A 27899-nucleotide genomic window follows, 5' to 3' on the forward strand; every position below is an offset into this window, starting at 1 on the left:
CCCGCTGAGAGACCACTGAGGGGAATAAACACCTGGTAATTGCATAGGATGTATTCTGAGGTGTTAGATTCTCCAGTGGTTTTGTAAGTTCACTCCCAGTGATTAAGCTTTATTGGATTATAAGGTTCATAGATTCTTATTGAATTTATGAAGTACATTTAAAGCATTTGAAACCTATGAAATGCGTCTCTCTCTTCTTTTCTCTATCCACTTGGTGGATATTCTGGGGAAAAAGAACTTGTTATTTGTATAGCACCAACTTATTCCGCAGCACTTCCAGGTAATTTATAACCTTGAGTCGGCTACCTGAACCATGCAGGGATTGAACTCGCAACCTTCAGGTTGTGAGCTTAGGACTGCATTCTGCTGCCCTAACACTCTGCACCACATGCACTACTATTATTAAATTGCCAAACATTAACTGTAGCACCTAATGTATTTTTACCTAGTGCGTGCTCAGATACCTTTGTTCCCAGGCTTATTGAAGGCATTGACACTATCTGCTTCCTAAAATTAACCTGGGTGCCTACTGGGTACATAGCCCAAGCACTCTTTGAACCTCCTTCCTCTCAGTAGGAAAATGGTTGACAGCACTCTTTCATTCACTGCAACGTAGACCCTGCTATCTGAGTTGGATTTACTTGTGAGTTGCGTGTTTTTGTTCTGAGTACCTACATCCATACTACTCTGTATTAGCAACCTGATGATAGTGGATTATTGAGGGTCCCTGTTTGTCTACTGGTGTATGTGTGGCAGCCATAGCTTGTTTTAAAATAAAGATTATTAATAAAATTTATATTATTTTAATTTATGTAGTCTACACTGTGAAGGACAAACCTCACGGACAGACTAAAATAGTCACCGACAGGCAAACTCAGGAGAAGTCTGACAGAACTGCAGGACAGAGAGACGGACTACATACTCATGGACAGGCATAAACCAAAGACTGCCAAGCGCACGAAACACTCACCTGCAAACCTGCACACATAGCCAGATGGAATAACTATAAGAGTATGAGGTATTCGTTCGTATTTTGGCCAAGATACTTAAGCCTGTGAGCCCACTTCAAGGGTCCTTGTCTCAGGGGCCCCTACTCGAACGAGACAACTAACCCCAGGAAGCCTGCCTGCATGCGGAGCAATCGCCCCAACTTGGACAACCCTATACTGGAACCTACAGAACTACCTCATCCTAGATAATAAAGGATCCACAACAAGACACAGTTCACATTACATGTACAGAAATCTGCACAGAAACACAGGAACGTGACACTGATCACATCAAAACACACTAAACATGCCCGCTCACACCTTATGCCCGGCCACATGCACAGACACACAGGAACATAACACTGTTCATACTGAACAAATAGAGAAAAGACTAGCAGCCACAACAGAGGAGCTGGTATATATGAGCAGCAGACCTGGGGGATTGGCTGACTGAAGAAATCCACTTCCAGCCTGCTTAATCAGCTACCACCTGTGGAGCTGAGCTGCTGGGAAAACATGTAAAACAACAGATCCAAGCAGAATGCTCTAACAGATACTTTGTCAAATGCTTTACTAAAGTCAAGATATACTATATCTACCACATTGTCCTGCTCAACCCAGTCGGTGATTCTGTAATAGAAGGACATTAAATTAGTCTCCTATGATTTGTTTGTTACAAACCCATGCTGGCTCTGGTTAATTACTCCATTCTCATCCGAGTACTTGCATATATGCTGTTTAATATTTTAAAAGATCTTTCCCAGTATAGAAGTCAGGCTCACAGGCCTGTAGTTTCCTGCATCCACCTTCTTCTCTTTTTTGAAGATAGGGACAACATTTGCCCTTTTTCAATCTTCTGGGATTTCTCCTATTCTCCAGACATTTTCAAAGATTATGATGAGTGGTTCAGCAATTAACTCTGCTGCTTCCTTTAGTATCCTACAATGTTAGTCATCTGGACCTTGAGACTTGAACTCATTTAAGTTAGCTAGGTGTTCCCTCATCATCTCTCTGCTTATAGATAGCCTGCATTCTTTTATTCCCCCAATAGCACAGGGAAGATCAGTTGATGTTCCACCTACTTTCTGAGAGAAAACGGATACAAAATAGGAATTCAAAAGTTCGGCCTTCTCAACATCATTCTTAACCAATCCACCATTTTCATCTTGTAAACATCCAACTTAATACCCAGTTGTCAATTTATTCAGACGTTTATAGGACGAATAACAGAGGAACAACATGACACAGAGTTCTAATCGCTTTTCAAAAGCCATAGTTTTTTTTACTTGAGGGCCAAATGTTTTTTAATGGCATAAATTCAGGGTACAAATATAATATTGTATAACTTTTATCAATTTCATTGGGGAAGGTGGCGTAGGAGCAGGAAAAAAGGCACAGCAATTCCGATATTTTTTCTTTTGAATGACGTTCACCATGCAGTATAAACGATGTGATAACTTTTTGCTGTGGGTTGTTATGATTACAGTTGAATAATTATATATTTATTTTTATGTTTTTCTACTTTTGAACAATCGAAACACTTTATTTTTTGAAAATGATGTATTTTTCGAATTGCTACATTCAAAGACTCATCACTTTTTTATTTTCCATCCGCAGAGCTGTGTGAGGGCTTGCTTTTGCTGTCATTTTTGGTATCACTTTGACATACATACAACTTTCAGGAAATTTTGTATTGCATTTTTTTTGAGGTTGTTAAAACAAGAAAATAAAATTTCGGCTTGTTCTTTTTACAATCACCATGCATGATAAATAATGTTAGGCTGTTATAGATAAGGTTATACCAATTATATATCTTACTTATTTTTACTTACTTATTTATTACATGAAAATATATGAAAAAAATCATGATTTTTTTTTTCTACGTAGATTTTTTGGGCAACTTTCTTTTAATCTTTTCCTCTATCCTAGCAGAAGACTTAAACCTGTAAACTAATCACTCATATCATACACTGCAATACTTCTATATTACAGTGTATTATTGCTCACTTAAGCCCATGAGCCCACTTCAAGGGTCCTCGTTGTCTCACGGGTCTTTACTCTATTGAGAAAACTAACCCCAGGAAACCTGCCTGCATGCGGGGCAATCATCCCGACAGGGACAACACCACACTGGAACTTAGGGACCTACCTCATCCTAGAGGAACATGAACGTGAAACTGATCACATCAAAACACACTGAACATGCCCGCTCGCACCTCATGCCTGGTCACATGCACATGTAGATTTGACTGGCATGCCAGGCCTGGGGGCCACTGTAGGTATTTTTACTGTCATGGCTAAATTGCATAACTAAGGGGAGGTGGGCTGAGAGAGAGAATTGGAGTGATTTATGATCCCGGCCAATAGTGCAATACAGCTGGTACCTACAAGTGATGATGTGCTCACAGCCCCTAAGCCTATGCATCACTTCACCATAACAGTATGGCATCGTGTGGTAACATTGTGGTTCCTGTGGCATACTATTGTGGCACAGGGAGGAAACGTGTTAAATTACATACTAGTATATATTCATGTATATATTGCATATGTTTGTATTTGTATGCACATATGTACAGGTATATGGTAAATCTGGTAACGTGCATGCAGAGATCCATAATGTTCAGTACTGGCTTATTTTTTGCTATTGCATGTAGAGAAGACTATTTTTCATGTACCCTATATACATTTATAGAAAGCATGCCCTACTGTTAGCGGTCAACCATACCTCGCTGCTGGATCATCACAGTTTGCTTAACCTTGTTTTTAGCTGTAACGTTGCTTCATTTTGCACCATCTGTTGTTTACTACCGCTTATTGTTTGTTCTACATCAAAGAATTGCTGAATTTTGTACCTCCTACCATCTCCGCAGCCCGGGAACGTAGCAGAGCATTTCAGCTCCGTCACATAATAGCTTGGACACCTCATTTATCCACATTTCTGCTCCATCATATATTCTGAAATACTATCAAAACCCGCTCCAAGCAGAATATTTTCCATAAGAAGTGGTGAAAACAGATTATGCATTGAAAAACCTCCCTCAAATACGTCCCTGAGGGCTGTTTTGGGGGAGTACGGCTGTAATAGAATTGTTTATTTCCATGCCATTTTCCATATAGGCTGCAACAGGTTGTACATGTCAGTGTAGATACAGTGATGCATCCTTATTGTAGACTGCATAGATGCTGTTACATCGCATTCCAGCGGTTTTCACATTCAGCAGCCAGCTTGCACTCTTTAGGCCGATTCACATGAACGTATTTCTGCAGCGTCCGAGAAGCGGGCCCACAGCTGAGGAGATAGTGGGGTAGAATGAGGCCTTGTCACGGGGCTCTGCTATCTCCTCCCCTGGGGATAGCACAGGACCTGACCAAATTACTGCTGGGGGAGTTTCATATAGGAAAACCCAAGATGCAGTTTACCTTAAGTTTGTTTTGTCATTCGTGACGCCACCGTTCCATCCTCTGCAGTGAATCCAGACGTTGTTATTAAAGAGTCCACACACAGGGATAATGTTTCAGAGCCAAACGGGAACGGTCGGCAGTGCTTGTTTACTTGTAACAACAGATAACAGTCCAAACACTTGTTATATGCCATCAGGACACTGTTGCAAGCAAATAAGTGGTGTTACAGGGAGGAATCACAGGTTTACAGACAAGCCCACAGTCCAAGTTATCTGCGGGGTTCTGTTCCCGGCCACTCTCCTTCTCTCTAGCTCTCTTCCGGTCAACACTCACATTTAAGGGAAAGGCACTCAGCCCTGCATGGTGGTTCATCTCACTCTCTCAGTCCTCCAGGTTAATAGCAGGAAGGCCTGGGAATATTGGGCCCAGGGCATACACAAGGCAATTGCTCAGCCTCTTCCATCCTTGGGCTCCTTGTAAGACAAGGCACAGTTTTTCCTGCTCACTGAAAGTCTCTCAATTCCCACGACTCCAAGACAGACTCTCTTGCTAACTTCCCAACTCTGCACCTTGCACTGACTCAAAAGCAGACTCCCTTGTAGAACCTCTTGCAAACACATATATGAAACAAGAGCACATGACATACAACAAGATACATTTTTCAGACATAACCCAGACAGCAACCCATTCAGTGCTGCAGAGGTGCAATACACATCAAATTTATGCAACATAGAAGGCACTGATAATACATAGGCACAAGACATATATATTCACACTTATGGAGGGGCTCCGTTAACTCTGGACCACTGCATTTGTGCTGCGTATTATGGTTGGAAAAATATGCGCGTGCAATATGTAGTGCTTTTTTTTTTTTTGCTTGCTCATCGGTGTATTTACCTGTACTTTTTGCCCCCACAAGACATGTTCATTTATGCACGGCAAAAAAACCCGCACCAATTGAAATGCCTAATTAGTTCCAATGGAATAACGCAGTGTTTCCTACATCTCCTTGCATATTGTGCATGCATTTGTGCACTCCCCGTTGATTTCTATGGGGATCTTTTAGGCCTCTTTCACACGAGTATCATTTTAACGCAAAATAGGCATGTCAAAAAATCGCATCTAAAGGAACCAATGGTGACGCGCCCCCAAAAAATTGCGTATCAATAGATAGCACAATTAGGGTGCCTACCCACTGGCGTTGCCGATTTTCGTGCGTGAAAAACGCAGCGTTTTCCGCGTGTTTTTTGCGCGTTTTCCGTGCGTTTTTCGCGGCTTTTTTGCGCGTTTTCCGTTACTTTCCATTGACTTTCATGGGTGCATTAAGAGAAAAATAAGGACACATATGCAACTGACAGTTCCTATGTGAAAAATTGCAACGGACCAAAAAAAAAAAAACGCAAGTGGACAAGAACACATTATATACTAATTGCTCTTGAGAAAAAACGCAAAACGCAAAGGAAAAAAAATCGCCAGTGGGTAGGCGCCCTAAGTGTGTTGTTTTACCGCTGATATTTCTCTGCATCAAAAGATAGGATTTGTCCTATCTTTTGATGGCACAATGCAGGAGACTCCATAGAGTCCTATGGGAGTCTATGATAGCTGGCCAGCAAAGGGAGGGAGTTTAACTGCGGCGAGTGCTGCTAAACAATGACAGGTGCCTGCAGTTGAGGCATATAAATGTAATTTAAAGTTGTTCTGCCAACGAAGGGACTTCAGGGCTGTGGCGTTATTTCACCGCAGCCAGGCATGTGAATGGACGATAAAATCGTGGAGAATAGCCGTGACTTCATTGCGGCTATTCTTCATTCGTGCTATATTAAGCTCCGATGGTCGCAACTTTTTAGTGCGGCTATCGGAGTGTTAAGATGACAATCATGTGAAGGAGGCCTTAGTGTGCAAATATGCTCAAAAATAGTACATGTTCCCTTTTTTTTTGCGTAACCGAAATGTGCACGCAAAATACGGAAATGGGGAAGAAACCTATTGGGATCAATTGGTCCTCTTTTCTGCGTATTGCATGTGCAAATTCACCCATGTGAAGGGGTGCTAAAACACGAAAATGCACGTGCAAATATGCAACACCCATTGCGCAGATATGTGTGACGCAAATGCGCACCCAAATGCCCTTAAATCCGTGTGAAGTCAGCTTTAATCCTGGTGTATTTGGAGCTATGAAAGCAGCTATCTGTTTGCATAATGATTTGGAACATACTGTACTTTATCATGGTTTGCCTTCTTCTGGATCAACAAAGCCTGAAAATAATTAAACGTAATGGACAGAGGTCTGAACTCTCGTCAACAGTACTAACAATAAGTTAGTATAGGAGTTTCTTATTGTTGGACATTAGTTCCCTGCTGTTTCTGCCACATAGAGGCAATGAGGTATCAGAACGTGGGCATGCAGGTGGTTTGAAAGTGGTTGTAGGAGCTTTTACCAGTCTCTTAAATATAATGGTCAGCTGAACAAACTCCAAAAAGTGCTGATGAAACCGTAAAAGATTTCTGGCTGGCGAACCAGTGCCGGAGCCAAGATGCCTCACCTACTTCTAAAATAAAATAGCTAAAATAACTTACAGTATTTGTGTTCAGCAGACATATTTCATTCTGGTATCAGTTCTACAATCTTCCTCCAAAGAGCAGAACTGATAAGCTACATTCCACAACAAAAATACTTTTCTCTACCTGATAGAAGATTGTGCTCTGCAGAAGGTTTCCATAAGTCTGGAGAATAATACTTCCTATTCTGTTTCATCGTCGTCATGATGGCTTCAACATGGAACATATTAGCTACAAAGTAATAGATGGGTCCACGGCCATATTGGATATTGCAGGGTGAAACAAGTTGGGACATGAACATTATTTATTAGAACTAGGCTTCCCGCACACGGGCATATCTTCTGTGCGTATTTTTCATGGATGTAATCTGGACAGTATACAACACCATTGATTTCATTGGTGGACTCAGATATGCGTTTTTTTCTGCTCATAAAAAAGATTACATATTTTGGTCCGTATCATGGACTTAAATCACTCATTAAAGTCCATGCAATCACATAAAAATGCTGCAAATATGCAGTTGCATGTGTATTCACTGCATTTTTTACTCATATTTCCAGAAGACAGTGGTGAAAAAAGTGATATCGATTGGTCCTCCTTGCAATTTTTTTTCTTGCACACATGCAAAAAGCAGTGAATATGGATGCAACACAGATGTAAAAAAGCACTCATGCATCAAATACACATCAAAAATGTACATACGCAGTGAAAATAGTAAGTTTTTCATGGACCAAAACCATACAGCCTGTAGTCATCTGTACCTGTACCCATACCTAAACCATACAGCCTACAGTTATCTGTACCTGTACCCATTCCTAAACCATACAGCCTACAGTTATCTGTACCTGTACCCATTCCTAAACCATACAGCCTGCAGTCATCTGTACCTGTACCCATACCTAAAACATACAGCCTGCAGTCATCTATACTCGTATCCATACCTAAACCACACAGCCTACAGCCATCTGCACCTGTACTCATACTAACTCATACGGCCTGCAGTCATCTGTAGTTGTACCCATACCTAAACCATGCAGACTGCAGTCATCAGCACCTGTACCCATACCTAAACCGTACAGCCTACAGTCATCTGTACCTGTACCCATACCTAAACTGTACAGCCTACAGTCATCTACAGCTGTACCCATACTAAACCATGCAGCCTGCAGTCATCTGTATCTGTATCTATACCTAAACCATACAGCCTGCAGTCATTTACACCTGTACCCATACCTAAACCATACAGCCTAATGTCATCTGTACCTGTACCCATACATAAAGCATACACTATGTACAAGGTGCATAACTTTTATCAACTGTACATATATAATTATATACAGGAGATACCTAGGTTATACCAGCAAGCATCACTACATACAGGAAGATGTATAACTTGTACCAACTGTATATTTATGATTTTATATATAGGATATGACCAGGGTTAAACCAGCATGGGTCACTAGATACAGGAGATGTATTACTTATATCAGCTGTACATATATAATTATATACAGGAGATACCCAGGTTATACCAGCATGGTCCATATCACACCACCCTCCCCCACCTTCCCCCGAGAACTGCAACTCTGGAGTGTTATCTGCACTTACATCTTCCGAGCCTCACAGTCTTATGCTGATGCAGTACTAGGTGTCAGACTCCTCCCCCAGTCTGTTCTGTACTGAGAACACATTGATGGAGGAGGAGTCGGGCACCCGGTATAGCAGCAGCATGAGACTGTAACCCCCGGAAGATATGATGACATGAGTAAAGATAACAGCCTGTAGTGGCCCGAAGCTGGGGTGTGGATGCATGTGAATGACTGTTGTGAGTAATTCCTATGTGCATGCCCCTTTAACTGCATGAATGACATGGTTGAACGTCCCGAGTAGTTGAGTGGCGGAGTTTAGTTAAGAGAGTTGATAAAATGTAATCGGAAGTGGTGGGCATTCCTGCACTGGGCTAGCCGTAGAGTAATGGGTCTTCTGCCATGACAGAAAGAAAAGGGAAGCCGCTGAGAAGCCTTAAAACAAAATAGAAAGCTTGAGTGAATGCTGATCACTGAATCTGGAGTGCATACCCCACTGAAGGCCTATCAGATAACTGGAACTGAAGACGTCTACAGTCCTAAGGGAAGAGTGTCTCTTAGAAAGCGTGTAATATGGAAGGTGTGAAAGAGAAGTGAATATCTGTAAAAAGATTTGTTATTTCTGCACAGTGTACTTTGTAGAGAATTCAAAAGTTGTGAGTAATGTAAGGGGAATCCCTGGGAGAAGCCTTCTAGCCCTGCCCTCTCTCTCTCTAGCCCCACTCCCTCTCTCTGTGCTATGGGGATATCCCTCAGGGATCCCCTGTAGCCCAGACTCTTTCTCTCTGCACTATGGGGATATCCCTCTGGGATCCCCAGAGCAGGGAGAGAGAGCATGGGTATGGGGGATTAACCAATAGCAGGGAGAAAAAAAGCAGGGCTATGGGTTAATCCCCCATAACATTGCTCGCTCTCTCCCTGCTATGGGGAAATCCTGAAGCCCTGCAGGGCTTAATTTTTCTTTAGTCCTGGAGCAGCTGCACTTTTTTTAAGCAACGCAATGCTCCAGTGAATGCATATGAAGCTTGGCTTTTCTGCGTGTGAAAAATTGCCTGTTCAGGTGATTTTTAGTGCAGTATACCCGCAATATTTTGGCCCGCTTATATTGCACTAAAACCACACCTGTGTACATATTCAGGACTCTGATACAACACAGTGTGCCCTATATTGCCCCATGATTGTTGAGGATCAACAGTCCACGACACTGAATACTTGGACTTAGCTGAGCTAGGCTGCAATGCCTTGTGTCAATGTCATTATAAGCCGCATTTACATTTATCAATCGTGCCACCAATACGACTATTTTTGTGTCATCACATCTGTTGATGACCACTGATAAGCGATTTAATTTCTTTATCATTGATCTCCTTTGTTAAAAGTGACCAATCATCATTATGATTGCAGAAACTAACAAACCGTGATGATGATTGCCGAGTGCAAATGTAATTTTAATGGGGGTGTATTCAGGCATTTTTTTGCTGTAGTCTATAACTGTTTGCTTGATATTATATGAAAAATGTAGTCTTTAATGGATGTGTGTTCAAGCTTAGTGCCTATGTAGTTGCCCAAAGTCTATGTTTCTGGCCCCTCCATAAATGTCATGTCTTTTGTGTAGATGCACTGTGCAAACTGTCTTGTCTCTTGTTATGTGTATGGCACAGCTGCCGCATATGAGAGGTTAATGTCTGAATGTGACTGGGATATGTCTGGAAAAGTATCAATTTATGTTCGGTCACGTGGTATACTAGACACTATAAGTATGAGTGTTTGAGAGCAAGGTATGGTCTACTTCAGGCCGTCCATCATATTCTACGGTAGAGAGCGGAGTAGAGTGCCGGCCACAGAGGGGTACCATCAAACCCTCATGTGGTGAAAGGTGATGGAGGAGAAAGAGGTTTCCTGAGTTCCCCAATTCCAGGAACCATGAGAGAGAGAGAGAGAGCAGTGATGAGTCTGCTGTGCAGAGATCCAAGTCTCAGTCAAGCAAGTCTCTGTGGAGAGATCCTACCCCATCCTGCTCTGGGGAGTTTCTCTTCCTGGAGCGGTACCTGACAGATAATGTGGACTGCAGGACCGATGATATCCTGAGTTTCCTCCCTGACCTCAAGTTTACTGTCCTACCTGCACTGGTGTGTAATTAAGCTGTAATCTGTCAAGCTGCAAGTAAAGTTTTGCCAGGCCCTGACCGTTCCCAGGGACTGATGTACTAAAAGCTAATTGTGTGCGTGGGCTTCATTTATTTCTCCGCCGAGGGTCATTCTGGTAAGTAAGGAATGGTGGCGTCACCCGTGACATATTTACAGTCCACGGCACGTTTATAGGCCATCCCTGTCCGAGGGGTGTCCGGAAGAGGCCTAGTGATACTTGGGCCGAGGTATCGTTCGTCCCTCCAGGGACTCTAGCCTCCCAGCTCCTCAGTGCGGGCCTCAGGTCCCGAGTGGTCATCTGGTCACCACACCTAGGGCAGTGTGAGCTGTAAATATCACCCTGGGAGCATGAACATTTTCTTGATTACTGGTTTAAAGGAGCTTTCATGCATGTTGTAATTGAAGTTCTTGTTAAAGCGGTATTCCCATCTCAGCAAGTTATCACCTATCCTATAACTTGACGATTTGTGGGTCACAACCGCTGGGACCCTCACTGATCCAGAGGAATCGCATACGGCAGGTCCAAAAATTTTGACAGTGATAGCAATTGTGCCATTCACTGCATGTCATTTGTGGGAAATGGCGTTCAAGTGCTCAGCAATCTCCAACTGTCCCTTTCACTTTAATGGGATCTACGTAGATTGCCGAGGGCTTGAACTCCCATTGAAGTGAAAGGCATGGTGACATGCCTCACAGCCACAGCTGTCAAAATTTCGGGACCTACGGAGGGCGATTCCTCTAGATCAGTGGTCCACCGCCATCCTGTAGAAAGAGGATAACTTTGCAAGTTGGAATAGTCCATTAAATATTAGGCTTACCATACGATTTTTAGTTGTCCAATGTTTTTAACTTTTTGGTTTCATCTAATATACAGTATATGTGACCTGTCTAAGGAGAACAGAACAGTCATGTAACTCAGTTGCAGTAAAATATCAAACTATGTACAGCGTCTTAGGACCCGTGTCCAAGAACCTTCGAAAGTGGCACACAAAAACTTTGTGTCTCCACATGGTGCCTAAGGGAAGAACCATATTGTCCCCTTGAAGCAATATTTATAAGGGTAAATACGTCCATAATATATATGCATTGGAGTTATTTTTTTGTGAGAGGTCCCATTTACAGAGCGGCTGCAGACAGGGAAAGAGGCTATAGGCTGCTGGAGGGTAAGGAAGATAACACTTCCTTCTAGTAAGACATGTCATTGGAAGCATACGTCAGGAAATATTGCAATATATGCCATACAGTTGCATACGTGACCCAATAACTCTTGCTATTAAAAAAACCAAAAACCCATAAACCTTAAACTTTTTTTTTTGCAGAATGCTTTTTTATGGAGTAAAAAACCTAACCATGCCATTCAATAAAGCTTAAAAAAGGTATGTGGAATTTAATATTGACCGCCTTTTGCTTTAAAGTTGATCAGAGATTTAAATTGCTATTCAGCCTTATGAGTTCCAGATGTGTTTTTTTCCAGTGTAATTGCGCTGTTTTTCACCCATCTGCTTGCATATTACGCACGTATTTGCGCACCCCCCATAGACTTCTATGGGGACCTTTGCATGGGTTTACTTCAGTATTATACATAGGTTATACTAGTATTATACACCCACTATTTGGGTGGAGAGCGGGGTCTTGGGGGAATTCAGTGTCTAAGTTGTGCGCAAGTATATGCCAACTTTCTGCACATTATTTTGCCTTACAATTGAGGCCTGTTGCTGTTCAGTCCTTCGTTATACAATACTAATATTTACGCTGACTCAAACTGTTTTTCTCGAATGAGCAGTACTAATTTTTCTCCTAATTTGTTGGCCCCTTTGAGTTAAGAATTTCTATTACTACATTAATATTTCTTACACTTTTCGTCAACTTTTGGATCTGGTTGGCAGCTTGTATTCTAGGAGTGGAAACTTGCTTGAAAAAAATAATGGAATATGTAAAAGTTTTAGCAGTTTCTAAATATTCTAAGAATTTTTTCTTAAAAAGTGGAAATGGCTTGAATAATATTTTATATATTTTTTTCTCCTTGTCTCGAGCTGGGGTTGGGGGTGGGCTTTTGGGGAAATGGAAACAATCAAATTAGATAATCCTAAGAATAAGGTATACTAGTACTTAGCACCCACCATATGCCATGGAACCTCTTGCATATATGTCAAATGCAGTATAAGGAGGCGTGCGCAGTACACAGTGAATAGGACCCATAGATTTCATTGGGTTTGTTCACATGCACGTATGTTCCTGCGCATTTCAGTCATGCAAAACAAAGCGCAGCACGTTTTTTTTTTCTGCACATAAAACTCCCCATGGAAGTCAATGGGGATGCGCAACTTTACACTAGCGTATACGTATTTGCATGTGCATGAGCGCAGAGTTTTGCAGAACGAACACTGCTTTTTTTGCACATGCATTGGTGTCATTTATGCCTCATGTCCTCTAGAAAAATACAATCCGCGCAGATTTCTGCAGCAGATTCCGCACAGATTTGCTTTAACCCTTTCCAATCCAATTTGTATCCTGGTTTTCCTGGGGGGGGGGGGTTACTCTTTTTCTGCCATTATACAACAGCGCTATATGCTGGCTAAAGCCAGTACTGCATGAGGTGACACTTTGGATAAGCTCCAACAGCAGAGAGCCTGGCATTATACAGTAAGAGAACCCCGACGGATGTCTTCCAACATTGCAGCTGTACAGCCTTAAATCATGTCTTCAGAGGTCTGACAGTGGATTGGAAAGGGTTAAATGGTATTTTTTTTCATGCGGATATCTGCACCAATTGATAGCAATGTGGCCGATCTGCGCAGAATCCGCACTAAAATGGAGCATGCTGTGTTTTTTTTTTCCACGCGTTAAAAACGCAAATCAATTAAAACGCCATCCGCGGGTACAAAATTAAATTTAATTGACTGCGGATGGGCCAATGATTCCCTATAGGCAAAATTGAATGCGCGGAATCCGCAATTCAATTTTGCTAGTGGACATGAGGCCTTAGGGCGAGCACCCACTGGCGTTTGCGTTCTCCGCGGGAAAAAAACGCAGCGTTTTCGCCGCGTTTCTCGCGTTTTTTCCGCGCGTTTTTCGCGGCGTTTTGCGTTAATTTCCATTGACATTCATGGGTGCATTAGGAGAAAAATAGGGACACATATGCAACTGACAGTTCCTATGTTAAAAACGCAAACGCAACGCAAAAAAAACGCCAGTGGACAGGAACACATGTTATCTCTATGCCTGTGCAGGAAAAACGCAAAACGCAGGTAAAAAACCGCCAGTGGGTGCTCGCCCTTACTGTACTGTTTATGTGCAAGTTCACACACAAAAAAAATACACACCGATGTTCCCATAATTAGTAAAATGAGTTCAAGGTGTGTTTTTTTTTTTCCTGTGTAATTGTGCAGTGTTCCACGCAGCGTGTTGCGCACGCATTTGCACATCCCTATTTACTTCTATAGGGACTTTTGGTGTGCAGGAAAATAGAGCATGCTGCAGGTTTTTTTTTTTTGCATTTACGGCATGCGCAGGAAAAATTCATGCATGTGAACAAATCCATTGAAATCATTGCATGCGCAAATAATGTGTGCAAAAATACGCACACGAATACGCTCGTATGAATCTGGCCTTAAGCTTTACTTCAGATTCCAGTGTCCAGAAATTACCTTCTTGTTCCGCTCCTCAACTTCATTGAGTTTCAAGAAATTGTTTTCTCCGTTAGAGGTCTTCCCTCTCCTATTGACTGAAGATCTTTCTTTCTTTCCACTTAATTATATTTGATTTTGTATATTCTGTAAATCCCCGAGCATCCGGAGCCTTCAGGTAGATCATGGCGAATGTTACGAATCACCTGCAGCCCTGCGTATTACCCGAGCACTCCAACGACTAAGGAGAGATTCAGATAATAAAGTGTGGGGCATTGCTATTCCTGCAGTTTTCTAATCCAGTCTATAAAGTATCTCCTGATGCAGAACAGAACCTTAGGAGAATTGGACATGTCTACAAACAAGCATTGTGTAATTATGACATTTCCCCCAACCAGATAGAATTATGTCTTGCGAACACAATAGGCAGGGAGTTATATGGAGTCACGTCCCTTTTTATCAAGGGCTAAAAAGTTCTTTTTGCGCAACAAATCTTCGACCTCATTGATTTGTGACGCATAAAGGAAGAGATTTTTCTTTGACTATTTGCTAAAAACAATTGTGTACATTCTAAACCATCACTGAGGATGATGTGAGACCATTGTGTGAGCGGCAGCACTAAATAACCTGGGAATGGATTACATCTCTCCAAAGCATATGAAGAAGAGCAGCAGTTTCTAATCTTAGAGAACCCCTTTAATGGATTGCATTGGGGGTCTAAACACCATTGCATCCTAATGGAAAGTATATATGTTAAATGACAAGGTTGCAAGCTGTGCAGTAGGGCAGATGAGGCAAAGGAAATGGAGTTCCACAAATTTCCACCAAACATATAACACGCCTCACCGCTCAATTCCAAAATAGCAAACCATTCCACCATCCGAAAAGGGTCAGAAAATGTATTATTTATCCTCAGGAAGAGCAGCTAGAACGTGTGAGGAGACTTAGAAGGCCATTCATGCTCCTCTGGGAAATATGCAAATGGGAAGATAGAATAATACCTCTACAGCACCATCTATTGGAAGGCAGCATTCCTGCAAGGCAGTGTCAGACTTTTTAACAAGCCTTGTAATAGTGACTGAGAATTGTGAGCCAAAGCCAGAATAACCATACACAGACAGCTGTTTTGTGGTGATTGCCCCTCATCAGTGTGCAGCAGGTTCTAGGTGCTCTCCCTAAATAGAAACTATACCCTTCCTGACCCACATCTATAGTCCTCTCACTAGCCAAGCCAAGGGTTGAGTGACAAAATCTAGATTCAGGCCCCTTCATGGCCTTTTAATGATGGCATGTGTATGATGATTGACTTTATGCTGCTTTTATCTTCACATTTGTGAGCATACTGATTAAAAATCTTCTGATACCCAGCGGTGCAATATTATTTTTGGCTTTTCTCCTGAATGACTGTTTGGCATCGCAATCATAAAATCGTTATATCCATATTTCCATCCATAAAGGAGGTGTTACACCTGCACTTGGCAAAGACATACCATCTTTGCAATGGGCGGTGTGATCTGGATGCATTTTCTTTGGATGGTGGAAAGGTTTTGTGTATGGACTGAGCATCTATCTGTCCCTGATGATTGATTCTAGCATTGAGCGGGGAGGCTTATTATATGTTGGAAGCATTACATCTACTTGCTTTTTCTGACTGGATTCTACAAACTGTATTGCCATTTCTTGTTATGTTTGTTGCTGTGGAAGCTGACTAACGACCAGTATAGATGCCAAGAGTCACAAGGCTTCCACAGATTCCTGGACAGCTAATTAGTGTTAAGTGATTATTGGATTATTGGGATATTCGCATCAGGAGTGCCCAACCCAATTTTCAAAAAAATAGTCGTGAATTACGACTTCCATTAACGTCAAGGGGAGTAAAAGAAATGAGGTGCACTAATTTGCAATCCCTAAGGAGTAGGTGTGCATTCATCAAAGAAGTATGTACCTCATACTCTGTTACCTTGCAGAGCTGGGATCCTAGGTTTAAATCCCATCAAGGCAACATCTTTGAAAACCTCCAACCAGAAGTTGTCCTTCATGAAAATAAATAAATTTTGTTATTTGTATAGCGCCAACTTATCCTGCAGGACTTTCAGGTAATTTATTTAATACCCCCCCCCCCCCCCCTCATGCTGGGTACTCCTTTTACTGACCTCGGAAGGATGGGTCGATCTTGAGCTGGCTACCTGAACCATGTGAAGATTTAACTCGCAACCTTCAGGTCATGAGCAAAGTTTTAGGACTGCATACTGCTGCCTTAACGTTAACGCTCTGTGCCACACGAGGCTCTAAGGGATTTGAACCTTGGACTCCAACTCTGCAAGGCAGCAGAGCTAGCAACTGAGTCACCACACGTGTTCTTTCATCTTTAGAGGATGAGGAGAACAATAAACACAAAGAGAACATAACATCTCCATTCTGATGTTGCCCTTGGACAGATTTGAACCTAGAACTCCAGCACTGCAAGGCAACAACACTATCAACTAAGGAAAGGAGAAGGAGAACATACAAACTCCACATAGATGTTTCCTATAGATAGATGTGAGCCTAGAACCCTATCACTAAAAGGCAACAGTGCTATCCACTGAGCCACCAAGCGTCTTCCTTCTCCTACTTCTCTGGAGAAGGAAGAACTGGAAGGAGGAAAAGAAGAAGATGGCGAAGATGATTTTCTTCTTGTTCTCTTTCATCTCCTGTTTATCTTACTCCTCCTTCTCATTCTTCTCCTTCTTCTCTACAAGGCAATAGTGCTAAGCTCTAAGCTACATTATTTGAAGAGTTAAAAAAACAAACAAACGCACACCTCCCTACCCTCATTGATTGGAAATTCGAGTTTTTTGTGATTTTTTTTTTTTTTTTTTTTTTTTTTTTTTTAATTGGATTGGGATGAACCGATCCAATTTGCAAAAATCAGCCCAATTTTATCACCCAAAAGATCATGACCGGCAACACTACTCCTAACACATCTAGTCCTGAAAGGTTACATCTCCTAAATCAGCATTAATGCATAACTAAACTGATATTTCGTTCATGGGCCTGGAGAAAATGGCTAACAGCCTGTGTAGATGTTGTAGTGATGCCCATATTGGTTGCCATTTGGAAGAAGGTAACTTGATTTGGGCTCTTTAAAGGGGTTGTCCAACTAGATAATAACCTTTCTTGTGTAAGCTGCCTTGATTGGCAAGGTCCCTAACAGGACTTCAAGTGGCCAACCTCTTTAAAGGGGTTCTGACAAAAAAATTTTTTTTTTACTACCTTGCCTGGCCAGGACCGATTGTCAGGCATCTTCTTCTGCAGCTTCTTAAAGCAGAGTTGGAGCTGTCAAAATGACCACTTCCTGCTCTGTTTTGTCCATGAGCCACTTCCTAGGTGAATGGACGGGCGCCATGTGACAAGCAGTGCTTGCTGTGGGCGGTCCATCCATCCTAGCTGAACTTCAAGATCTGCGTGTGCGCAGTGGTGAGGCGGCCCGTCCTGACTCCTGTCAGAGGGCACCTGTCTTCTGCGCATGTGCGCAATCCCGGAGGGGGGCGGCCCGTCCTGGCTCATCGGGGGAAGCAGAAAGTCTGCTGGGAGATGACCACCGCTGCACAACAACAACAACTCAAAAAGGTAAGTATTAGGTTTTTATGCTTTAGCACGCCAAAAAACCTGGGTTCCTTGTGTCCATCAGGCAGATGAGGGAACAATGGCTGCTAAAGCATAAAAACCTTATTTGTGTCAGAACCCCTTTAAGTAAGCATGGTTTTAAAGAGAAGCTGTGTAGTTGAACCTGCTGTGTGATCTGATCAGATTTAGATACAGTTTTGTGGGAAAACATTAGGTAGGATTTTAATATTATTAAAGCGACCCTCCGATTCACAGCAATGCCATTATGTATACAGAATGTTTTTGACCCTCGTGCCCCCCCACAGTTTGTCCCATTCCCAGTCTCCTCTTCATGTGGCTGCCAGATTCTCAGACTATTCTAAGCACAGGGTGCTCCGATAGACACCCCTGCTCTCGGATGGGCCAACGTCAGCACTATATCCATCCTATATCATTGCTTCCAGGTCCCCTGCTCCGAGAGCAAGGTCTTCACATGGCTTACACATGGACTTATTCCATCTTGGTAGACACACTAATCCGTAAAACCACTTGCATTCCTTTAATGGGGCATTTTATAGGTTCTAGGGTCTGAATGGTGACAAATGCAAGAAGATTTACAGTAGAAAGGACCGAGGAAATGTTTTTGGATTCATATTGCTCTAGTCAAGTATGAATTTTGTGTATGTCTTTCTCTAGCTCTGGCCTCTTGTGCACATCTCTCGAAAGCTCCACCAGAAGAGACCAGAAGATCCTCCAGATGAGGTTTTCAGTGCCCAGTGATGCCCCTGAATGCCTTTCTCCGCGTCTTCTTGGTGCTGTTAGTGATCTGCCAGGTACAGGAATGAATGGAAGGAGATGATGCTGCTTTTCTCACTTATGTACCTTATTTTCGGCCTGAACACACAGATTGACCAGTGTTTCCTGGCAGCCTTCCAACTGTGTTCATGTGGGAATGACCAGGAGTGCAGGGCACATCCTCCACAGTGACATGTATCATGCATGGATGTAAATAAGAGTGACCTTCACAGGCGATGCAGATGAGAGCAGCGCACTCGTCACGTATAAACAATTGTTCAGCGCAAGACATAAGATGAGGAGCCTTCTATCCTGCTCATTATTGCCCCCTACTGAGTAACTTTATTAAAAAATATTTTCAGGTTGCATTTATTAAAAGGGTTTTCCAGGACTATAATAAGGATAGTCATCAGTATCAGATCCGTGGAGGTCTGACACCCAACACTGTCACCGATTAGCATTTTTTTGAGCCACTGTACACTAAAAAATAGCACAGCTCCGTACATTGAGTAGTGTCCAGGAATGGTACTGCAAGCTCAGTGCCATGCACTAGATTAATGCTCAGAGAAGTGGTGCAAAGGCCATAAGAAGTTCCATGTACATAATTTGACCATGTAAAGGTGCACAATTTAGTAAGAAACATGCAGGGGGCGTTAGGCCTCATGTCCACGGGGAAAATCAGGCCCGCTACGGATTCTCTATGGAGAATCCACAGTGGGTCCCTCCTGCCCCGCGGACATGAGGGCTGAAAATAAGAATGAACTTACCTGCAGCGGACCGTGTGTGTCTTCTCTTCTTCGCGGCCGGAACTTCTTTCTTCGGCCCGTCGGATGTGCTCGGCACGCCGGCTGTGTGCCGCGCATGTGCCGGGCACGTTCGCCGGGCCGAAGGAAGAAGATCCTGCCGCGAAGGAAGGAAGATATCTGTGTGAAGTGAGCCACACATCAAGTTACCGCCAATGAGGTAGCAATTTAATATGATGTAATTGTCCCCTGTATAGCGCATTTTCCTCCATGTCTATGAAGTGGTTTCCATGTATGTTTCTTTCACAGGGTGTATCCGCTCAGAAAATGTATGACCTGTATGATAGATGGAGGAACTATGAAACTGAATGCCAACAGAATATGTCCATGGAGCCCCCTCCAACAGGTGAATTGCTTTATCACATATGGAGATTGAAGACTGTATACCATATTAGAATGAATGTTTAGGAAAGCGCCTCACAAGGATGATACAGATCAACTAAAGAAATCAAAATGCATAGATGGAGGGACTCGCCTGGTGTGAACACTTGGGCCCGATGGACTAAGTGTCATACCTGTAGTCATAATGTCTATGGAGGGTACCTCCTATGCTAGAGTAGCATTCAGATAGAAGTAATGGAGAGCTGCAAATAAAACCAAAACTCCAAAAAGAGTTTTCTGCAAAAACAAGATGTATGTCTAAAAAATCTTTGTGCTCATAGGAGGATAAATAGTAAATAAATGGATTGCTGATATGCAATGTCAATGACAATGCACTGCCACTTACTTGAAAGGAGGGGGTATGGATAAACTCACAACTCCTCCTCCTGTTGGCGATAGAAGCCCAGGTTAATCCTGAGACTCCAGCATCATGGAAATCTTTTTAATGTAGACAAGTATAAATATACATGCCTCTTCGGATCTATTTCATTTAAGCCTGAAGAAGAACCCTGCGTTGGTTCGGAAGCTCACATTAACATCACGTATTTTTGTTAGCCATTAAAAGGTATCATATCTACAAGATTACTTGGCTTCTATTACAAGAGAACAATCACAAGTAAATACAGGTACAAACGAACCAAGAATCCAGAACAAGTATGCAGGCAACGCGTTTCGGTGCACCTACCTCCCCTTTCTCAAGCCTAGTTGTAAAAGAGATACAGCAATGTATATATAGGAGCAAAGGAGTCTATTACCTTAATTAGGGAGGAGTGGAAAACATCCTGGAGGTGGGCGTTCTTTTCTCCATGTGATATGCCCATGACTGCCGTTACCGCGCATCTAGCGCCTCTTCACAGATGGCCAACCCTCCATAGCGCCATTTCGTTGTAGTGGTGATGCGGTCATGTGACACAGTCCCTTCTGGATAGATGAATTCTTTGAGGGGTTAAGCTTACAAAAATTGGGTCATTTACTTGGGTTTATCATTGCACGGATATCTCAGGAGCTCTGAAAATGCGACTTGGTGCTCAAAAAACATTTTAGTAAAATTTGCGTTCCAAAAAACAAATGGCGGTACATCCTATCTTTGGGTGTTCCATCGCATCGCCCATTGGGGCTGTGCTAGGTGCACGCAAGTGCGATGCAAGGTTTCTCCCATTGAAAACAATGGGAGACACTCAGCAATCCTCCACAAGGATCGCTACTTCCCCAAAGCGGTTTTGATATAAAAATGCGGGGAAACCACATGTCAGCAAGCATGATATTGGGTGGTGAATCGCCGCCCGATATCGCACTCGCCCGTGTGAAGTTAGCCTCAGGGTAGTAAATATTGGGTCAGATTTACTATTTAAAATGCTCTGGTTTTCTGGCATAAACTACACCAGAAGGCTGTCTCACATGCTTTATCCTTCAGGGTGCAGCCACATGTATCGGACATGGCGCAGCTGCTGCATGTCTGGGTTGTAGGAGTTATGTAGTCAATAACCTTGTCACTTTTGTGGGTCTGTTCAGCTGAAAGATGAATTCAGTCTTCACAAGTTGTAAGTTGTTAGTAGCCACACAGTTTTAGGTAAGGTGACCAGACGCGCTTTGGAACCCTGTGTCCCGCTTTCCACCGGGACAGCCATTTATCCCACTTTCTGGACGTCGGGTCACCATTATAGTGATTTCCAGCCACGGTGACGCAGCTCCCCGGCCGGATGCACACACTGACAGCAGTGTGTGCATCCAGGATCTTCATTCCCTCCTCCCCTCACCTCTCTTCTTTGGATCAGCAGCACTGAGAGGAGAGATGGTGCTGTGGAGACCAGGAAAAGGTAAGTATATGGATCTTAAGGGGAGCACTAATACTATGGGGCTTCTGTGTGTGTGGGGGGGGGGGGTCACTATTATGGATGGGGCTTTTGTGGGGGGTCATTTCTATTGCTGGGGCTACTGTGGGGTGTCACTATTATTGCTGGGGCTACTGTGAGGTGTCACTATTATTGCTGGGGCTACTGTGGGATGTCACTATTACTGCTGGGGCTACAGTGGGGTGTCACTATTATTGCTAGGGCGTCGCTATTACTGCTGGGGATACTGTGGGAGGGTCACTATTACTGCTGGGGCTACTGTGGGGAGGGGTCAATATTATTGCTGGGGCTGGTATAGGGGAATGCTAATAATAATGGGGCCACTGTGGGGGTCACTTCTATTGCTGGGGCTACTAGGAGTATCACTACTATTGCTAGGGCTAGTGTGGGATGTCACTACTATTGCTGGGGCTACAGTAGGATCTCACAACTATTGCTAGGGCTACTGTGGGGTGTCACTATTATTGCTGAGGCTACAGTGGGATGTCACTATTATTGCTGGGGCTACAGTGGTGTGTTACTATTATTGCTGGGGCTACAGTGGGGTGTCACTATTATTACTGGGGCTACAGTGGGGTGTCACTATTTCTGCTGGGGCTACTGTGTGTGGGGGGTAACTATTACTGCTGGGGCTACTGTGGGGATCACTATTATTGCTGGTGCTTCTGTGGCGGGTCACTATTATTGCTCGGACTACTGTGGGGTGTCAATATTATTTCTGGGACTGGTATAGTGGAGTGCTAATACTACTGGCTGGGGTCACTGTGGGGGTCACTATTATTGCTGGGGCTAGTATAGGGGGTGCTAATTCTACTGGGGGTTATGTGGGGGTCACTATTATTTCTGGGGCTTGTATAGGGGACACTATTACTAGTGAGGCCACTCTGCACGTGGCAGCATACCTCAAACTGACTTGGGTATGTTTACACATGGCGGAAATGCTGTGGAATGTTTGCAGCGTAAATTTCCACTGCAAATTCCACATAAAAAAACAGTCAAAATCTGTACTATTGGCACATGTTTTTACACATGTAAAATATACGTGCGCAATGCGCAGAGAATAGCACCCATTGATGTCAATGGATTCATACTCATGAGCATGTTTTGCGCACACACTAAAAATAGGGCTATGTTTTTGCACACCAAGGGCCCCATTAAAAGTCTATGGGAGGTGTGCAAATAAACACTCAATAAGTTGCGCAATTCTCTGAAAAAAGAACACTTCTGGACCTCATTAAGTGAAATAACCCTTTAATCTATGGAAGGGGCGTGTCAAGCGTATGTGTGAACTGACCCTGCATGCGCAAAAAGTACAGTTCAATGCGCAGACACACGAGCAAATCAACCTCAGAGACCTCGTTCATAGCGAAAATACGTTGCACTGAGGCGAGTGTATTTGCACATACGCTTGTGTGAAGCCACCTTTAGGAAAACCATGTGGCCATTAACAACTTAAAATCCTGTTTTTTCTATTACTTTTTGATTACAGAGTCGCTTCTTCAAGAGCTTTTCAGTTTTCCTAAAAACTTTTTTCCCCAATCCGTATTTGGGTATTGCTTACAGTAATTTGTGAAACACCATATTTATTAACTCAGTTTTGTCTGCCTGTGAGAGCGGTAGCCTATTGCCTTCTTTACTTTTTTATTTTGTCAATTACTGGAATTGTATTAAAATCTTAATATTTAGAATCGGCGGTCAATTTCATACTCCAATATTTCCAGTATTGCCCAAGTCTAACCATCTGAACTCCTACATTGCTCAAAAACAAGTCAGGGTCTAAGGAGAATAACTAAGAAAACCAAAAACTAGCTCGCCCACAGATGATGAGTATAACCACATGGACAGAAGGTTGCTCAATGCACGGGATACTAGGTAAATCCGCTCCAGCCTTGGCAGCTTTCTAAGGAGAATAACACCGACTTTCTCAAGTTTATTTGTAAATCAGAAACTGTGCCAAATTCTTCAACTTTAATCATTAAATGCTCAAGACTCTTATTAGAATTACTTAGAAACAACAGCAGCTTTTCAGCATTCAGTGAGATTTTGTCTTCTCTCCTCCCCTCACTCTAAAGCCCCATTTACACATATGAAGCCCTATGTACACGCAACAATTATTGTGCAAAATTAGTTCAAATGATGGCTTTTGAGCGATAACCATTGCGTATAAACACTTCCATCTTCAATTCTTCGGCTGAACAATGATTTTTAGGTGAGCATAAAATCTATCGTTCAGCCAGAGAGACGATAGCAGGGACCACACACTGTGTTCTCCACATTACATTGTATTCAGCTGGCAGCCCATGAGAAGACAATGCAGCTGAGTGAAAAATCCAGACCACATACTGGGATTTGCAAACAGCTGCTGGAGGCTCATTTACATGCAAATGAAGGTAATAAACTGCTAATGGACATTAGTGTCCATTAGCAGTTTATTCAAAATGCAGTTTATTCAAAATCACTAAAAGTGTAAATATTTCAATCATTTGAAAGATTGTCTTTACATGTAAATGAGTTTGTAGAGGGCCTTTCCTGATCTTAATTAACAAAGGCTCAATAGTTAAAGCAAAGGGGAAGAGTCCCTCTATTTAGCTAAAAGCGCCATGACAATCCACTGTTTAAACATACTTTTGAAGAAGGCTTACTCCAAACTCCTCTGAAATTTACCAGTTTTCCAAAGGTACCCAACACTCCATACTGCTAAGCTCCTTTACATCATCCAACAGTGGTATGGAGTGGTGACCTCCCAGGCTTTTCCACCTCATAGCTCGATAAATGCTATATTTTCTGGAATTTTGTGGCATAAAGCCCCATTTACTTTTGTCACCAGTATATTGATTATTTTAATTACCATTCTACTAGCCAATATCCTAGTGATTAATTTTGCATCTGTGTTGATTAATGACATAGTCCCATACAAAGATGGATCTACCATATCTTTAGCAGCTTTGGAAATTTAAGCAGAACCCCGGGACTGAACCATAGGCTATCACTGCAGTACTCTATGAAAGGAAACAAGCTCCACTTGTCTTTCCATCAAGGCTCCTCCACTGAGTTCCACTCTGTGGGACAAAAACTGAACTTTGACTTTTTGTAATTCATTTCCATTAATTCCATTGCTGTGTGTTCCTCAGGGCTGGTATGCAACAGGACATTTGATAGGTTCTCCTGCTGGCCAGATGCTCAACCCAATACCACTGTCAATGTCTCTTGCCCTTGGTTCCTGCCTTGGTACAAGAAAGGTATGAGATCTTCAATACGTTTTAATTGAGGGGGAAAAAAGGTTCTGCTATACAGTAACAAGATTTTCTGCTCTCAGTGCAGCATGGCTATGTGTACAGACAATGCGGACCAGATGGGCAATGGGAAGCCACGTCACATGGTCATCCATTACGTGATTCTCAAGAATGTGAACCTGACCCAGAAGATTTTGACAAGGAGGTACAATTATATAAGGTGGACTACTAAAATCTATTGCTGATTTTATATGTTATACAGCACAATTCTTGTTGATTGGAGCTCTAGATTTGAGGTGCCGACCCCGTACACTGATTGCATCTCCTCTCATTTCTGATAAGGCATTGGCTCCTTGAGGCTCATTGTTCGTCTAGCCCGCTGTTCCTGATGGGTTGTGGGCTTTGTGCCATGACATTCCTCAAGCCATTCCCACCCATAGGCTTTAGGTTGGGTCTGGAGACTGCCAGAAGTGTTTGAGTAGTTACATCCTGCTGTTGTTAAGTCAGAAAATGGAGATGTAAACAATCAATTCTTTAATGACCTAGAAGGGTGTTTCTCCTGGAGCATCCACTACATGTAGCATTTGCTTTTATAAGAGGGTACCAAGAAACGTTACAGAATATCTACCTGATTTTATTCATTTAAGGCTCCTGAGCAGACGTTAAATTCATGCCATGTCCTAATCCTGTCCATTTCACGGACAACAAGTAGGACATGCCAATGGATGTCAACTTATTGTGTCCTTGTATGTCGGACAGTACATGGACTGGTGCTTGTGTGTTGTGTGATGTGAGTTGCACTCAAGTCTCTCAAGCGCACTTCCTATTTACGGCTAGTAGGCACCTGGCTTAATACGTACTGTGATCTAAACTCATCCGAGTGATTCAGTAAACACTGATGGTAGAAGCTGAATTGTAAAATATATGGTACATGGTAAAGTTTTGATTTGTGGAAATTCCTTTTTCTGTATTAGGCATAACAGATCTGTTGTCCTTAACTTACAGGAAATCAGGATATACGAAATCTTTAAGATCATATACACTATAGGATATTCTATGTCCGTGGGGGCACTCATACTAGCACTTGCTATTCTTGTGGGATTCAGGTAGGTGGATAACACTTTCTGGCTCCTAAATTAGTTGCGGGAATGAGCAAGGAGGAGCGGGGGGGAGAGAGTGAGAGAGAGATCTCCCCCCCCCCCCCCCCGGTTCCTCCCCGCTCTCCCCCACCGGCACCCGAATCTTTAGAGACGATCAGGCAGGTACTTGCATAAGGCACTACTCGCTCATCTCTACTCCTAATCCATCTATCCGGTAAACTCTTCAGAAATCCAATTCTATTAGCAGTCACTCCTCATCGATGGGTTTCATCCTAGATTTGGTCGTAGACATTAGACTTTTCTAAGGGAATCTCGCCAATTTTGACAGGATCTACCAACTGTTGAGTTTATGAGGCTGTTCAATGAAACCTTACCGTTATCTGTTGGCCGAAATGAGAATCCGACTGGTTTGATTCCAACACTTAGCTGCCTCTCCTATTGAAATAACATGTATATTTTTTGAGGCGTATTTTGCAATGAAACGAGTAGCAAAAGGAGAATAACACCTCAAAAACAGAAGGACAATAAAAAGCAGGCACGCAGCCACCAACCATCAAGTAATTACCCACTTAAAGTGGTGTACCCCCACCAACATTTATATGGTATGCCTGCACTATGAAGTGAAGGTATATTTAGGCTTGTTTCTGAGTACCAACTGAGGCCTAGAATTGTTTTGCGGTGTGAAATTATGATGACAGACTGTCGATAAACAAGATTCTATATAGGCGAATGTTAATTATTGGCTATTTTTTAGCACACGTACATAAATTCCAGGGCCTAGTTAGCTCGATTAGTAAAGTAGTAGTGCAGCCACAAAATTAAACTGGACGTTTCAGTCCATATGACCTTAGGCCTCCCTGGCACAGGCATTGTGGCAAGCGCTGCGATTTAAATCGCGCTTACTTTTGTTTTTAGCACTCCTCATCATTGATGCGAAGCCCTAAATGCTCAAAAATAGAACAGACACCACTCGAAAATTGTGGCACTGAAAAGCGCTGTGATTGAGTGGCTGCTGAGCCGTCCCATTGAAAACAATCGGAGCGGCTTACCTCGATTGGCGCGGTGTTGAAAAAACCTGAGAAGGAAACACATTCTTTATTTAAATCCAGAAGTTGTCAGGAAGAGCTTGTATCTTCCAGAAAAACAAGGGTGTCTTCAATGCTCAAGAAAACTTTTGCAACAAATAGTTTTCCAGATATTCCTTTGATATTGATTGAATGACGAATGGCCAGTGCCATGGGCTGAATAGTAAGAGCAAGCAGAAATGGTGAGCAGGTTCTGGTATATTTTAGATTCATGCAAACCTGGGCTTTGGAGAAGTCATAGAGGAGTCTTACCCACCTCTGGAAACAAAGGGCCAAAGTTCAATTTAGTCCACTCAATGGAGTCAAGGGCTTGGCAGTTGTCTAGGGAGAATACAATGCTAGATTATTCTGAGTTTAGGGCTGTGCTAAGATTCCAATGATGACTATTAATGTCGACCACGTTGCCTGGCATAAAACCAGTTTTGTCTTGGTGTCCTAGTAAAAGTATAACATTATGAGGAACATATAGGGATCTATATTGATGCCTCCTAGTAAAGTATCACCAAAAACATAGAACTACTGGAGAGGGTGATATGTTAGTTTATTAAAATGTAACATTTATTTAATATGCGCTAAAATAAATGTGATACAAACGCTTGTAATGGACACATACAATTAAAGCAAGCAGCTTCACTGATGCCTCAAACGTTCTGAACCTAAAATGCACCTCAAAGTGCCTAATAATCCCGTCCAGATATAGTAAAAGAGATTAGATGATTCTACCATCCAGGCTCAGCACTGTCCTCTGTTTT

At 42.6% G+C, this 27899-nt stretch overlaps 1 protein-coding gene across 1 annotated transcript in view; it reads left to right on the forward strand.

The window, feature by feature from the left end:
- Positions 1 to 27899, forward strand: part of GCGR (glucagon receptor) — a 72107-nt gene that overhangs the window by 26341 nt on the left and 17867 nt on the right. The window contains exons 2-7 of the mRNA XM_066588173.1: positions 12003 to 12059; positions 18594 to 18730; positions 19745 to 19841; positions 24861 to 24968; positions 25046 to 25167; positions 25968 to 26068. Of these exons, the coding sequence (XP_066444270.1) occupies positions 18677 to 18730; positions 19745 to 19841; positions 24861 to 24968; positions 25046 to 25167; positions 25968 to 26068 (482 nt within the window). The 5' untranslated portion in view covers positions 12003 to 12059; positions 18594 to 18676. The remainder of the gene's footprint in view (positions 1 to 12002; positions 12060 to 18593; positions 18731 to 19744; positions 19842 to 24860; positions 24969 to 25045; positions 25168 to 25967; positions 26069 to 27899) is intronic.

The sequence above is a fragment of the Eleutherodactylus coqui genome, chromosome 13 (assembly GCF_035609145.1).
Source record: "Eleutherodactylus coqui strain aEleCoq1 chromosome 13, aEleCoq1.hap1, whole genome shotgun sequence".
Classification (NCBI taxonomy): Eukaryota; Metazoa; Chordata; class Amphibia; order Anura; family Eleutherodactylidae; genus Eleutherodactylus; species Eleutherodactylus coqui.